The sequence below is a fragment of the Choloepus didactylus genome, chromosome 9, assembly GCF_015220235.1.
Source record: "Choloepus didactylus isolate mChoDid1 chromosome 9, mChoDid1.pri, whole genome shotgun sequence".
NCBI classification, from domain to species: domain Eukaryota; kingdom Metazoa; phylum Chordata; class Mammalia; order Pilosa; family Megalonychidae; genus Choloepus; species Choloepus didactylus.
Genome location: NC_051315.1, coordinates 64,189,575 through 64,204,879, shown reverse-complemented (window position 1 = coordinate 64,204,879; position 15,305 = coordinate 64,189,575). Strand labels below are relative to the sequence as shown.

Genomic DNA, 15,305 nt, shown 5'->3' with positions numbered 1-15,305 from the left:
ACACAACCACCTTGTCTAGTTAAAAGTAAAGTCCAAACCCTTCTTATTGGATTGGAAGGCCTTTCACTCCACACTCCCAAACTACCTCACCTTTCCCCATACTCACCCTATTTTGCTGAAGAAAATCTCCCCTTTTTATTATCCTTATTCACCTTCCAAATCATTTGTCATTGTTCTGGGGGTTGTGTCTGAAGAGCTCTTAAAACCATGTCATAAGGAACTTTCCTAAATCAAGGGAGAAATTCTCCTTATAATTTCAACTATTTTGATGTGTAATGTCTGTGACATCAAAAACCCTGGCATATCCTTTTACATAACATAAATGTTGGTTATACATGTTTGATATTGGTACAATTGTTTGTGGAAGACTATGTCCTCATACGTGACTTTTGTAACAGTCAAGTCTTCATTTTTTAGAAGTGTGATACAGCCATTCTCTTAAAAAGTTGAGATACAGAAGATGAGAGAAGCTAGTATTTATAGAGTATATATTAGGTACCAGGAATCATGCTAGGAATTTTACAGCTGTGATATCATTTTAGGAAAGAAGAGATGTTACAGGGTATAAGTAGGTTGTCTAAGGTCATACTGCTAGAGAAGGTGTCACTGGTGATGTCTCCACTGTGGCACACTGCCTGGCTCATCTGATGGAAGGGAACAAAAGAACAGAAGACTTACACAGAGAAGGAAGAGGATAAAGGAGGAACCCCTTCCAGTTGAAGAATGAGGTTAAATGAGAAACTCCTGATGCAATTGCTCTTAAACTTTTTTTATCTCACATTCTAAAAGGATTAGGGTTGTGTTCTTAAAGGTCTTGAAGGCTCTGGCATTCATTACCATCCTTGACAACAAAAAAATCTGAGTTTATTTTAAAGCTTTCTCCTGCAAAAACTGTTCTGGGCTCAGCTGTCACAGCCTCCCTTGGAGAACCTGCAGCTTGAAATCTGGAAGGGAGTGGCTGCAGGAAATGAAAAAGGGATGTGGGAGGTGAAGGAGGCCAGTCATCCCATCTAAAGGCTTAAAGATCTTCACAATCATCTAGAAACTCCTTTAGGAGCTCGCCTTGAAATCTTGGTCTACCCATCCCTTCTTTTCTCCCTCTCTGTACTCATTAAGAAATTGCTGCTGTAGAATATAGAGGCCTAGAGGCAGGTGCTTCTCATGGGGCCTCCTCAATAACCCAGCACTCATGGATGCTTCCCAACTACAATGAAATGACAACACCAAAGATGAGCTCCTAAATAATACTCAGTATAGGAAATCTTCCCATGGCCAAGGAGTCTGAAAGCTCTTTTCCCAGAACTACTTAGAAAAACTACATGACTCAGTTGGCGTGTAACCTTCAGTGAGTCATATCAACTCTAGGAATAAATCCCAGGGTTCTTTGTCCCAAGCAAGTTGAAATTTTCTGAAGAGAACTCTGGGAATGAGACTTGCAACTGATTCACCCCTTTTGCTTAGCTAAATCTTATTTCTTCTTGTGTTTGAATTTCTTTATAAAAAATTAACAATACAAGTTTTAAAAGAGCTTTTATTAGGTCTTGATACAGGTTCAGCCTCCTTATTTCCTACCCCCACAGTGCCCAAACTCTCCAAATCCTTCCAGATCCTCCTCAAATGCCATCTCTTCTCTGGACTTATCATCCAAAGACCATCTTTCTCCTCTCTGTTGCAACTGCATTTTGTCTAGACCTCTTTCACAGCCTCTCTCCTTCATGCTGGAAGGTTATATTCACATCTTGTCCTCCCTACTAGACTGTAACCCCCTTAAAAGTGGGAGTTCTCTTGCTCATGTCTGTTGCCCCACAGTGCCTGTGATGGTCCCTCACTTACACAATAGGCATGCAATACATATTTGTTGGATGAGTAAACTTTTAATTTTCTGTTGAAAACTGTAGAATCTGAGTTTTTTGATTCTCTAGGGGTCATGTAGCTAGACTTCATTCTAAAACACATTCTTCTTGAAACACCCAGTAACCACAAGATCACTGCTTCCATCGGCAGCCAGGCCACTGGCAGACAGCCGTAATGTGGTGAAGCCTTGCTTGTGCACGACAGAAATATGCCTCCCATTGACAGTGGTCCTGGTATCATCTTCTTCCACATATAAGACTTTCGTATATTTGAAGACAGTTGATAAAATCATCCTCTCCCCTAAGGCCTCTTCTGACATGGTTGTTACTTCCTTCATCATCATGACCATTCGTCTTTGGATACCCTCTGTTTTCTCTATCTCCCTCGTAAATTATGTTGTGGTCTTCTTAGAGCTAAAGATTTGTGTTCTCCGAAGAATTAGTAATTGGTAATACTTACCACTGTAAATGGAAGAAAAGGAGAAATGACATCCAGGGAAGTTTCTTTCTCTCTCTCAATACTAGTATATTCATTTATCTATCCAGATTAATCCATCAGCCTGTTCATTTGGCTATCTGATAGACATCTCAGACAGAACTCCTGATCTATCTACTAACCCTCTTTCACACACAATCTTTCCCATCAGTCTATCCCAGTTTCCTATGCCCAAATCATGGATCATTCTTGAGTCCTCTCTTCTCATACAACCCTCATCAGGGAATCCTGTGGATTCTGCCTTCGATATATACCCATAATCCAGCAACGCTCATCACATTCACTGCTACTACCTGGTCTAAACTGTCATTCCTCACCCAGATTCCTATAGTAATTATTGGAATGGTCTTTCTGCTTTTATTCTTGCCATTCTGTAGTCTATTTTCGGCATGGCAGCCAGAGAAGTGACACTCTGAAAAATGTATGTCAGCTCATGACACCCTTTGTTCAAAACCTTCCCACTTCTCTTAGAGTAAACGCTGAATCCTTAGAATAGCCTGCAGTGCCTGACACGATGGAGTGCCCACGTAACATTTCTGACATCATCTACTTCTCTTCTCTGTGCTCACTCTCCTCTGGCCACACTTGCTCCTCGCTTTTCTCAAACATTTCAGGCATACTCTCCCCTCAGGCTATTCCTCTGTCTGGAACCATCTTCCCACAGATCTCCACATGACTCATTCCCTCTCTTTCTTTGCTCAAGACCTTCTCATTGAGGCCTATCCTGACCACCCAATTTATTGTTTTTTTAATTCATTTTATTGCAATATATTCACATACCATGCAGTCATACAAAACAAAGCATACATTCGATTGTTCACAGTACCATTACATAGTTGTGCATTCATCACCAAAATCAATCCCTGACACCTTCATTACCACACACACAAAAGTAACAAGAATAATAATTAAAGTGAAAAAGAGCAATTAAAGTAAAAAAGAACACTGGGTGCCTTTGTTTGTTTTTTTCCTTCCCCCATATTTCTACTCATCCATCCATAAACTAGACAAAGGGGTGTGTGGTCCTTATGGCTTTCCCAATCCCCTTGTCACCCCTCATAAGCTACATGTTATACAATTGTCTTCAAGATTCATGGGTTCTGGGTTGTAGTTTGATAGTTTCAGATATTTACTGCTAGCTACCCCAATTCATTAGAACCTAAAAAGGGTTGTCTATATTGTGCATAAGAGTGCCCACCAGAGTGACCTCTCGGCTCCTTTTGGAATCTCTCTGCCACTGAAGCTTATTTCATTTCCTTTCACATCCCCCTTTTGGTCAAGAAGGTGTTCTCCATCCCACGATGCCGGGTCTGCATTCCTACCCAGGAGTCATATTCCACACTGACCACCCAATTTAAACATGCAAATTCCACCCCCCGCCAAAAAATTTCAAACCCCAACACTTTTAGTGTTTCTTATCCTGCAGTTTTTTTCCGTAACATATGCCTCATTCTAATATACAGTCAGATTTTTTATCATATTCATTGTTTATTGTCTGTCACCCTCACTATTAGTCTCCTAGGGCTTCCATAACAAAATACCACAACTGAATGACTTTAAAAACACAAATTTAATCTCTCACAGTTCTAGAGGCTAGAAGTCCCAAATCAAGGTGTTGGCAAGGTTGGTTCCTTCTGGAGGCTCTGAGGAAGAATCTGTTCCATGCCTCTCTCTGAGCTTCTGGTGGTGGCCGACCATCCTTGTCATTCCTTGGCTTGATGAAAGCATCATTCCAGTCTCTGTTCCATCGTCACATGGCATTTTCCTGGCGTGTCTCTGTCTGGGCCCAGAGTCTCTGCTTTTTACAACACCAGTGATACTGGATTGAGGGCACATCCTGACCCAGTATGACCAGCTTAATGTGATTCCACCTGCAATGAGCCTATTTCCAAATAAGGTCACATTCACAGGTCCTGGGGGTTAGGATTTGAACATGTCTTTTGGGGGGACGTAAGTCAACCCAGTACACTCTACAGTAGACGATAAGCTCCCCAAGAGCAGGGAATTTTGCTTGTTTGCTTCTCTACCAACACTATTTTTAACTTTATACTATCTCAGTTTCTCCCTACTAAGATTAATGGTGGAAATTAAGGGGAAACTAAATTACTCTTTTCAATTTCTAGAATAGTGTAGTTTCAAATTAATTAGTCCTATGGTTAAAAACCCAGTAGATAGTAGTGGAATTCTAGCAACTGAATGATTGAATTTCAGTATCTGAGATGTCATTACTGTGTTATGAATTGGCACTCTTTAGAGGCCCCAAGTTCCAAAGACCATGAATTGTTTATCATGGCCAAAGACAATTAATACATTGTTTATTGCAAAGAAATGAACCAGGAATGTGAGGAAGCTTTACACAAGAGATTGTGTAATGGTCAAAGTTTCTTTGAATTAAAAAGTTACATGCATTGCTCACATTCTGAAATTTATCTTAAATTTTTTCATCTCTATGTGTTTTGCCAATACTAGAAACTTTCACATTCATCTTAAGCCAGTGTTGGCCTGACTCCAACATACTGCCATTGTTTTGGTTTGTTTCATAAGTTTAAGTTAGAAAGACCAGGACTAGTGGTCATTCTGGTCAGATGTAGGCTTCAAGCAAATCCTCATTAGGGCTCAACAATATGGGTCCCTATTGCAATTGTTGCCCTAAAACCAAACATTCAAGGGCACCCATCTTCTTGACATTTGGGTGAAAATAGGAATGCAATAAGGTGCTCTTTTTGAGAGCATGGAATTCCAAAGATGTCTATTATTTCTGATTATGGGAATGATCGATGAATTGATTGTAATCCGTGACCCCAAAGAATGTGGCTGGTTTTTTGGCCAATACAGCAGAACTAAAATACCAGACAGAGAGGGTCCCCTTCAAAGTTTCCACCTTTGGAAGAGTCATACTTATTTCAGGGAAACTGTCATCATGCAAAAAAACATTTGGAATTTCCTTCCAAGTCTGCCTTTCATTCTTCTAAATATCGTAAGCAATAGAAACTTTTTGTTCCGTGAGGGTAAGTTTGATTTTTTTAAGTAATCCAAGGTAATTAAAAGCTAAGCCTAGTGAACAAGTGGAGTAATGTTGGATGATACATTTCTTGATTTAAAGAGGAAAAGGCATAAATGTCCAGTAATAAGTCTTTGGGGGGATGGGTGACATGGCTTGTACTTCATCACTAAAAGGGGATTTTCAAAATATTTTGAACAGTGCAACATCACTAGAATAAGTCATTTTCTAAGGTGGTCTCATTTAGATATAGAAGTTTTGATCTGTTTCTACATGAGTGTTCTAGTTTGCTAATGCTGCCAGAATGCAAAACACCAGAGATGGATTGGCTTTTATAAAAGGGGGTTTATTTAGTTACACAGTTACAGTCTTAAGGCCATAAAGTGTCCAAGGTAACACAGCAGCAATCGAGTACCTTCACTGGAGGATGGCCAATGGTGTCCGAAAAACCTCTGTTAGCTGCTCCAAAGTTCTGGTTTCAAAATGGCTTTTTCTCAGGACATTCCTCTCTAGGCTGCAGTTCCTCAAAAATGTCACTCTTAGTTGCACTTGGGGTATTTGTCCTCTCTCAGCTTCTCCAGAGCAAGAGTCTGCTTTCAACAGCCGTCTTCAAACTGTCTCTCATCTGCAGCTCCTGTGCTTTCTTCAGAGTGTCCCTCTTGGCTGTAGCAAGCTCACACCTTCTGTCTGCTCTTATATAGTGCTCCAGTAATTTAATTCAGACCCACCCAATGGGTGGGCCAACACCTCCATGGAAATTATCCAATCAGAGTCATCACCCACAGTTGGGTGGGGCACATCTCCATGGAAACACTCAAAGAATTACAATCTAATTAACACTGATTATTCTGCCCACACAAGATTCATCAAAGATAATGGCGTTTGGGGGGACATAATACATTCAAACTGGCACAGTCTGGATTTTTTATAGTTATACCTTATATATCTAATGTCCAATTTCCAAAGTTACCAGACTCCAAAACACTCAAGTGAGAAAATCGGATGCTACCCCTAAAAGTCCAGGTGTACAGTACTGCCAAATTGAAACTTAAGAGCCTTTGGAAACCTGGAACTTTAGGCTTAAAATTATTTTCCAAAGCTGTGAACAAGGATCCATGAGAGCATTTTTTACCACAAGAGTAGAATTAAATGAACCATTGGCAAAGTAGTCTGTTAAAGTTTTTCTCCTTGGTACTCAACTTGCTATTTCAGAAATTATGGATCCTGATGAGCAATTGGAAACCCTTCATGAAGCTCTGAAACTCCTGCCACCTGCTCACTGCGAAACGCTTCGGTACCTCATGGCACATCTAAAGAGGCAAGTTACAGACTTTTAGTCATAAACTTGTGTTGCATCCAAATTTTAAGAATAAAATGAAACCTAAGTTGATAGAAAGGACAAATGATTTATTATCCTTGTTCTTAGGAAATGTACTTGGAAGTATTGTGTGTTGAAGGAACATGATATATACATTCTAGAGGCCCTCAAACATTCAGAAAACAGGTAGATAAATAAACAGCTAGATTGATAGACAGAATGATACAGCAAATGTGGCAAAATGTTAAAATTGGTGGATCTGGATAATATTGGGGCAGGAGTTATGTTTGAGTTCTCTGCATGGGTTTTATATTCTTTTTGCAACTGTCCTGTATGTTTGAAATTATTTCAAAATAAAAAGTTTCATAAAAAAATTGTGTGACTAATCAGAAACAAAAAAGATGGCAAAACTTGACATCTATTTTGTATGCCCAGAGGGTTTTTATTTGGAAGAGCAGATTAGATCTCACTACAGTAGGAACAGTCTAACATTTTTATAACACACAAATTCCCCAAAAATGAATATTTAGTTTTTCATGGATGTTTACATGTTTTCTGTCTTTAAAAGCACCATAAGTTAAAACCTTTGTTTTAATATGCTCATAACTTCACTTGTAGATTCACATTTGCTCCTATTTGGGTGCAATTAAAGTAATCCACACTAAAACAATAATAAATCTCAAATTATAGTCTGTGCTGTTGCTCTAGCAGTTACAAGAATATGAACATTTATTCTCCCTGGTGATGTTTCTCACCCTGAGCCATTTCCTATTACCATCTCTACCAGTCTCTCTTTGGGCACTCAACAAACTGTTCAACTTGCTGAAATACTCTTCACAATAAGATGTCCAGAGGGGTGGAAGAGAGGACGGAATAATCAAAATGACCTGGTCCCTTCTCTACTCTCATGTACATAAACCTCTGCAGCTATAGGCTGTGACAAAAGAATCCACATAGATCTGGCCCACACCGTCCAACACATTAACTCAGGCTTGAACCTTAGCGAGCCCCAGAAGTTTAGATTATTTACTAATGTCATTTGCTTTAATAAAAGTCAGTACTTTGAAGCTAAGAAGTACAGAGCAATAGCCTGGTGGGAGAGTTGATGTACTGTGAGTAGGCACAACCTTTACCATGGATTGTGATTTTTTTTACACTCAAGCGTAATGAGGAACCCCATGGCCTACACAAAGTCAATTTATTCCTTTACTTGTATTTTTCAGAGTGACCCTCCATGAAAAAGAGAATCTCATGAATGCAGAGAACCTTGGAATTGTTTTTGGCCCAACCCTTATGAGATCTCCAGAACTAGATGCAATGGCTGCATTGAATGATATCCGATATCAGAGACTAGTGGTGGAGCTGCTTATCAAAAATGAAGATATTTTATTTTAAATTTTTAATTTGAGGCAAAAAAGAAATGTTTTACAGATGAAGGAATGTTTTATAGTTATTTAATTGGCTCTTATAGCTGAATTATTTCTTGGTTTGAGATTTGGGCATATAACCAGATTAAAATGAAGGATCTTTCTTTTGTTTTTGTAGTGCTGCTCAGCTGTCATTGTAACACAGTGAACACATGCTTTCCAGTTCTAGTAATCCTGGGTGTTTATCATGTTAAGAAAAACTCAAGCTATTGCATGATTAGCCCCCTCTTGACAAGGGAACTCCATACAAAGGAAACAACAAACCTGCACAGCCTCTTCGTCCTGGATAGTCTGTGGTTGTAATTCAGCATGTTTCGCAGAGTAAACCTGTTGTGACTTTGCTTTTGGGTTCTATGTCATTGGTTTCTGACACTTACGCAGACACGCACACACAAATGCATAATACAGCACGTCTGGCTGTTGCATCGCCATAGACTTTATCATATACCTACTTTACTCAAATGGTTTATTTCTGGTTTCTCTTTAGTTCTTCAATAACAGTACTTCCCAGCAAGAGCAAAATGTGTTTTCAGATTTGTTACTTTAATTAAAATTATGCATACCAATAAAAAATATACAACACAGAGCATTTTCTGTTAAATTATTATGTCTTCAGTTGTAATTTTGTATTTTCTTCTAGCATGCATTTATTAATTTATTAAATTTGGCTTTTAGAAATAGAAAATATTGATAGCTTTTTTTCCTAATTATTGAGAGTATTTGGAGTAATGTCTTTAGACATTTAATACTGAGTACTCCCTTTCACCTCTTTTGCTTACTATTTAAAGCTTTGTGGTGAGCTCTTAAAATAATTATTATAAACTGCTTAGAATTAGAAGACCCATTGATAGTAGAGCCATCAGAAGAAAAAAGCTAACCAAAATAAGAATAATGTTTTCTAAACATTTTCCTTATTGGAAATGTATGGTGCTCACATGCAGTTGAGCTGACAAAGCTGCCAGAGGTGAGGTCCAGAGAGCTCCCTGACAAGCCCCCTATGGAAGGGGGTGGGCTGCAGCCACATGCCAGGAAGCCGGGGGCTGGGCCTGCTGTTGTCACTAGCCACCCATGTGACTCTGAGCAGATGACACTCCAGAGTCTGTTTCCCTGTCTTTCCAATGAGCATCCTTCCAGAGCTATAGTTCTTTAAAAAGTAGAAGAAAACAAGACGTTTCAGTTTTTCCCATCTAAATCCTTGACACTTTGGAGATTATTGCACCAATAATGGGAACTGACAGAAATGGGGAGTTTTTCCATCTTTTTTTCCCCTAGGGTATCATAGGAAGTTGAAGGTGGGCTTTAATTAATGTTATGTTCAGGAAAACGCAGTTATTGTGGAGACATTGAATTACAGCCATCTTCTCAACCACAGTCTCCTATGAAAAATATTGCACTGGGCAACACTGGCTACATAGATCGATAAAATGCAGACATTTGTTTTCTATAACATAACAGTTTTCTGTAAAATGGAGGCCACTATAAAGTACTCAACACTATGACAATGTATTTGACTAATGAAATACATTTGTCAGAGAAATCTGATCAGATGAATCTGTCCCTGTGTTCAGTAGACCTACTGAATTGCTTCGTGTTCATAGCTGAATTCTGTTTTGTCCAAAGTCCTTTTAAAGGAGTTAAGCGGTTGTAAAGAAATATGTTTTGTTAGAATGTAGTCATCCTATTTTTCTCCTAAAAGAAAAAGCCATTTATTATTTATTAGAATTAGAGGGGAAATCTGGAGCAGAAGCAATACCTGTAGAAATATTGACATCCTGCCCCCCCAAACCTAGTCATTATGAATATTAAGCAGATGTTCAGATAAAATTTTGAATGTGTCTTTAGACAAGGTTAGTGTTTAGCAGCTCAACAAAGAAGTGCACTTGGTACCTTTTAAAACAGATGGGTGTGTGGTTCTTACCCTCTGGAAAAATAACAGCTACATCATCTGTGCAAACTCTAGCTGTTGGTTGATACTCCTTCGAAATGAAGAAACAATTCTCTGTTGCTTGGAGAGGCTCTTGCTTAATCACTTACCAGAATCTTTTTTATATCCTTCTATGACCAGTGGGAGATTTCTTAAAAGTCGTGACCTTGTATCATGAGGCAGAGGTTTCTGAGTATATCTACCACAGTTGGGGTGGGAGGAGAGACCAACTAAACCTCTCCATGATCACCCACAGATTGGGCAGCACTACAGATAACTGCCTGGAATGTAAAGTGTCTGTGTCTTCTTGACATTTTTATATAGTTTGAAAAAAAATATTAAGAAATCAAAGATTTTCCTTTCTCCGGCTTTTGTTTGTTTTTAACGCCAGTACTAACTGTACAGAAGAAGTTATTTGCTGACTTAAGTTTGAAAACATGTCTGTTAGTGGAAGAACAGATATTTATCAAAATGTTTCTAATTTATTCCATAAGCTCAAGTGGAAGATCTCTGAATAAACTAGGTTCAGAATTCAGTACCATTCATTTAAAACAAAATATTTGAGAATTTATCTCCTCAAAGCAAATATGATATTATTGACAAGTTGGAAAATCAGGATACCCCAAATTATTCTCCCAACTGAATATTTTGGTCATTGGGAAGTTAACTTCTTGTGGAAATTTTTAAGAATCTTTATAACTTAATTGCCTGTAACAACTGTATGGCATTCACATTTGTTTATTTAGCATTAATGTGAAAGGAAAGAATTTTCTTCTGTCAACTGAAGTAGTAACCTTTACATACATCATAATCACACATCACATTTTCACTGAAAATCCGCATGGTTTTTTTTTTTTTAATCTTATTACATAATTATAAAGAAAGACACCTAGAGAGTTGAAGTGATTGGACCAAAAATCTATAGGTAGTTGATGAGAATGCAAAAAAAAAAAATGTGAAAAAGAGGAGTTCCGATAAAAGGCTTTGCTTTATCCATTTTTTAATATAAGTTCGATAAATTTTCAAAGTAAAAATAACATCTGGATGGTTCTGACCCTTGATTGGAATGTATGAGAAGGCTAAGAAGAGTATAGCCTTGTCAGTTGTAGGGAGCTAGTTCCAACTTGCATATTCTCTCCAAATAAAGGCAAGAATGGCATTGGGTCCCCTGGTGCTCTGCACGCCTCACTCCACAAACATTTCCTTTGTGCTCAGCTCACGGCAGGCACTGTACTAGGCCTTGGAGCAAGATCGGTTGCAGTCCTCAAGGAACTTTCTGGGTCAATTTGGCCTGGTCAGACTTGAATTTCATGATTTTGCTCACTGAGCATGTTATTGCCTCTGGGCCTCAGCACTAGACATCGACAGAAAACCAAAAGGAAACAACGTGGATGTACTTGCCTTTTGAAGAAATGTGAGCTCATGATACTTTCAAGGTGCCGCTAACCATTCATTTGCCCATTTGAGAAAGGAAAAATGAAGTGAAAAGGCCTGCACGCAGACCTAGCCTGAATTTGTTTGGAAGCATCAGAAAGCATAACTACTTAGATGCCTGCCCCTGTGGGTGGGTGTGTGTTATCTGGAATGAGACTACTTAGTATGAATGAGCCCTGACATCCTCTGCTGTGGGTTTGCTGGTCCTTATTCTCCTTGCGTCAGAGATAGTAGGGGATGGTGCCTCCCGTCCAGCTGCATCCTGGTACACTGCTCCTGATTTGGGCCAATTCCACACGACTGGTAGTCGTTCTGGAACAAGTGATGATCTCAATCCTACAACCCAAGAGTCTCACCATTTATCTAAAAGAGACACTGACAATCTTAACATGTCCCAAATAGGTAATAAAGAAAAAACCTGAAGTTGCAGTTTTCCCTTGGCTTTGTGTAGTCAGACATTAGGGTGTAACTGAAACACTGAATCCTCTGGAAGGCCAATTAGCACCTTTCTCGATAAAGGTTGCACTGATGCTTTTATTACATCAAACATTTGTTGGTTTCAACATTTTTCTCCTGCCTTTTTAAAGTCATTAGTGCCTCTCAACAAATGCTTAAATACTTTTTAAGTAAATTCATAATTTCTCTAATCCTGCATATCACAAAGGGACCTTGACTCAATTGACATTTACACATCACCAAAAATCAAGACAGAGCAAAGCTAAAAAATTATGATTCATCACCACTTACTATAAAAAGAATGGTGACTTATGAGTTTGCTTTTCTGCTGAAGAGCTGTTATTTTAATAGTCTTTGTCATAACATATTTCACAATGTAAATGTTTTCCTTTTCTGCTTATTCAACCAAATAGCACAAAACATCACCAGGAGATACAGCACCACGTTGCTGGCCTTGTTTCTGGAGTTCTGGTAAACACTTGGAAGTGTGGGGCATTTCATTTGTTTTTCAAATACACCTACAATTATATTGTAGGAGAAAATATCAGCATGTGAAGCTAGAAATCTTTGGGCTGTTTTTCCTAGTTCTGAAGCATAACTACTCAGCAGCCCATCCCAACTGGGGCAAGGCAGAAAAAGCAGAGGAGGTGATGTGTGAGGGACTGAAATGACTCAGTGGAGGATATTAGGAAAAAGGACCACAAAATGCCATAAACTTGGAATGTGCTTTAAAATCAAAAGCTTTTGGTTGTCAATGTATCAAGCATCTCAGCTTAGACCAGTGGGTTCCCTCTGATGTGCCAACGGGTACTTCCTTGGCACAAGCCTGGGCTTGTCCATGCAGAGGATCAAATCCTGGCCCACTATTTGTATTCCTTTGCCTCTTCATATGGATGGACCTTTTCCTAAGCTAGTTTTTATCTTCCCTAAGGGAACTACAGAATAGTGAGGAATAATTTGGCTAAGAGTGGTTGCTTTGGGGCTTTTTGTATCCAAATTTTGTGAAAAAAGCAGGTGATATGGGCATACAAAGGTTAAGCTCAAACACATCAGCACCAGCGTTTCTGTCCCAGGATTTTAGGAGTAGACCCTCTAGATGAGCATCAGGAGAGAGCAAGAAATGAAGCCTCATCCTGGTAGTGTCCTGCTTCTCTGCCTCTACCCTGCTTCTCAATCTTTAGCATCCTTCAGAATAACCCGGAGGACTTGATGAAACTAGGCCCCACTTTCAGCACTTCTGAATTGGGAGATCTCAGATAGAGCCCAAGAATCTGCATTTCTAACAAGTTCTCAGGTGATGCTGATGCTGCTGGTCTGAGGACCACACTGTAGCTCAGGCTGTACATTAGAATCACCCGAGGCCCTCCTGCAGCCAATCAAACAAAACTGGGGGCAAGGCCTGGGCAGACAGCTCCCCAGGTGACTGGAATGTGTCACCGATGTGCAGGCTAAATTCAGCCCCAGGGTGACTGACAGTCATTTCCTGTTGGCTACCCCTGCTTCTCTTCAGAGTGTGACCGCTCAGTTTTGGCCTAAGCCTGACTGTTCTCAGTCGCTTTCTTTCCTTATTTAAATTTTATCTCACATTGCATAGCTTAACCTAAATTAGATGGTAAAGCAGAAAAGGATATGGGGCTTTATCAAATTCTATAAAAATCACAAATCACAAATAGAATGAATCAGATAAACACAAGCTTCTTAACTAAAATTATTAATTAGGAAAGCCGGAGAGATGCCCTGGAAACAATAGAAATGTTATTTTTACGCAGCAGGCCCTAAACTCCAGGACACTGATACCCCAACAGGTGGTTCATATTAAAAGTTAATTAACTTCAAGAAGGATTCTGGATTGCCAACACTGCATTTGCTGAGACTAGCATTTCACAAAATGTAAGAAATGTGAATTATTCTGAGACCCACATCCACCTGCATCAACGTCACATAGCTCTAAGGCCTAAGAGCTGAGACCACCTATGTTAACATGTCTTAGTTGTTTGTTCCAGGAAACCTTTGCCCAAGGAAGGAAAGACTGCAAACTAATAAATCACTTCACTGTTCACTTCAGGAAATCCTGGAGATGAATATATCTGAGACAACAGACTGCTCACCTGGGCAAACAGCTCACTTATCAAACAATAGTGTACCTATAAAGACTCCCTTCAAAATCCTTGCTAGGTCCACCAATCTTAAACAACTATATCCCCCTTCTTGAAACACCTGCCTAAAACCACTTAACTCAGACCCCCAAAACTTGATAAACTTCTCTGACATCCCCAGTCTGAGGCACTTCTTAGATGCTGTGGTGTTCCCCCTTATTGCGCTGAGTTCTAATAAACTTAGTTCTGTTTTACTGGCAAGAGGCCTGGTAATATATTGGGGAGTTCAACCGTTATTTTGAGAACAAAGTGTTCCATGGTCAAATAAGCTTAGGAGATACTGTATACCAATTCTACCTTCATGAAAATTACAATCATGTTAATATATTAAAGCTCTGGAAAGGTTCTGCATTAAAAAAACACACAAACAACTTTAGGAGATTAAACAAACTGGCAATTTGTGCACGGGATGCTTTGTTTTTCCGCAAATTATTAATTTTCCCAAGTAAAATTTCCTTCTTAATATCAGTTTTGAAAACACTAATTTAGGTAAATTCATTAAGATTCATGAGAAATAAGAGAATGCTAAGGCATATAAAGTATAACCCTCATATCCCTAAGTTAACGGTGAGTGAGAAGGCAACCAGGATTTCCCACACCGAAAGTATCCTCATCCCACCATCAGAGGCCTCTGGGCTGGACCAGATGCCCTGTGGAGGGGAGTCCCGATGGTTCTCCACATTATTAATGAGTGAGGGGTTATTGTAATCTACCATTCTGTCTACCGAGGGCTGTTCACTGAGGCACCTACAAACAAGCCCCCATCCACTATGTCAGAGCAGGAGGAGCCAGAATGTCCTCCTGCCCTGGACCCCAAATGCCATTCGGCCAACCCATGCTCTCCCTACCACAGTGCTTTGCAGCGTTTTGCAGTGAGTGCTCAAGATAATTCCTCTTCCTGATGGTGAGGCTAGAAGATCAGAGTAAATCCACATCTAGTACCTTCACCGCTTTCTCAGAACATGGGAGAAGACATCCATCAGGGCAGCCAACTTCCTTGTTGTTTCCACTCTACAAACACTCAGTTTTGTCTCAGGTCTGGAAAAGAAATTAGTAAATTATCAGAAAATTCTAGGATCCAACTGAATCCTGTCTATGGAACAGGTGGCCAAGCAAAGAAGACGATTGTGCTCACTTACTCAAATTTACCAATGAGCATTTTGCCAGTGTGTTCCTTGATATGTCCTCATCAAAAATTAATTGCCATTATTTTCCAGCCATGGGTGCTTGCAGCTTGGAA

The 15,305-nt window shown here is 39.5% G+C and overlaps 1 protein-coding gene across 1 annotated transcript in view; it reads left to right on the top strand.

The window, feature by feature from the left end:
• Window positions 1-8,699, top strand: part of CHN1 (chimerin 1) — a 223,361-nt gene extending 214,662 nt beyond the window's left edge. The window contains exons 13-14 of the mRNA XM_037849301.1: window positions 6,563-6,668; window positions 7,892-8,699. Of these exons, the coding sequence (XP_037705229.1) occupies window positions 6,563-6,668; window positions 7,892-8,063 (278 nt within the window). The 3' untranslated portion in view covers window positions 8,064-8,699. The remainder of the gene's footprint in view (window positions 1-6,562; window positions 6,669-7,891) is intronic.
• The last annotated feature ends 6,606 nt before the right edge of the window (window positions 8,700-15,305 follow it).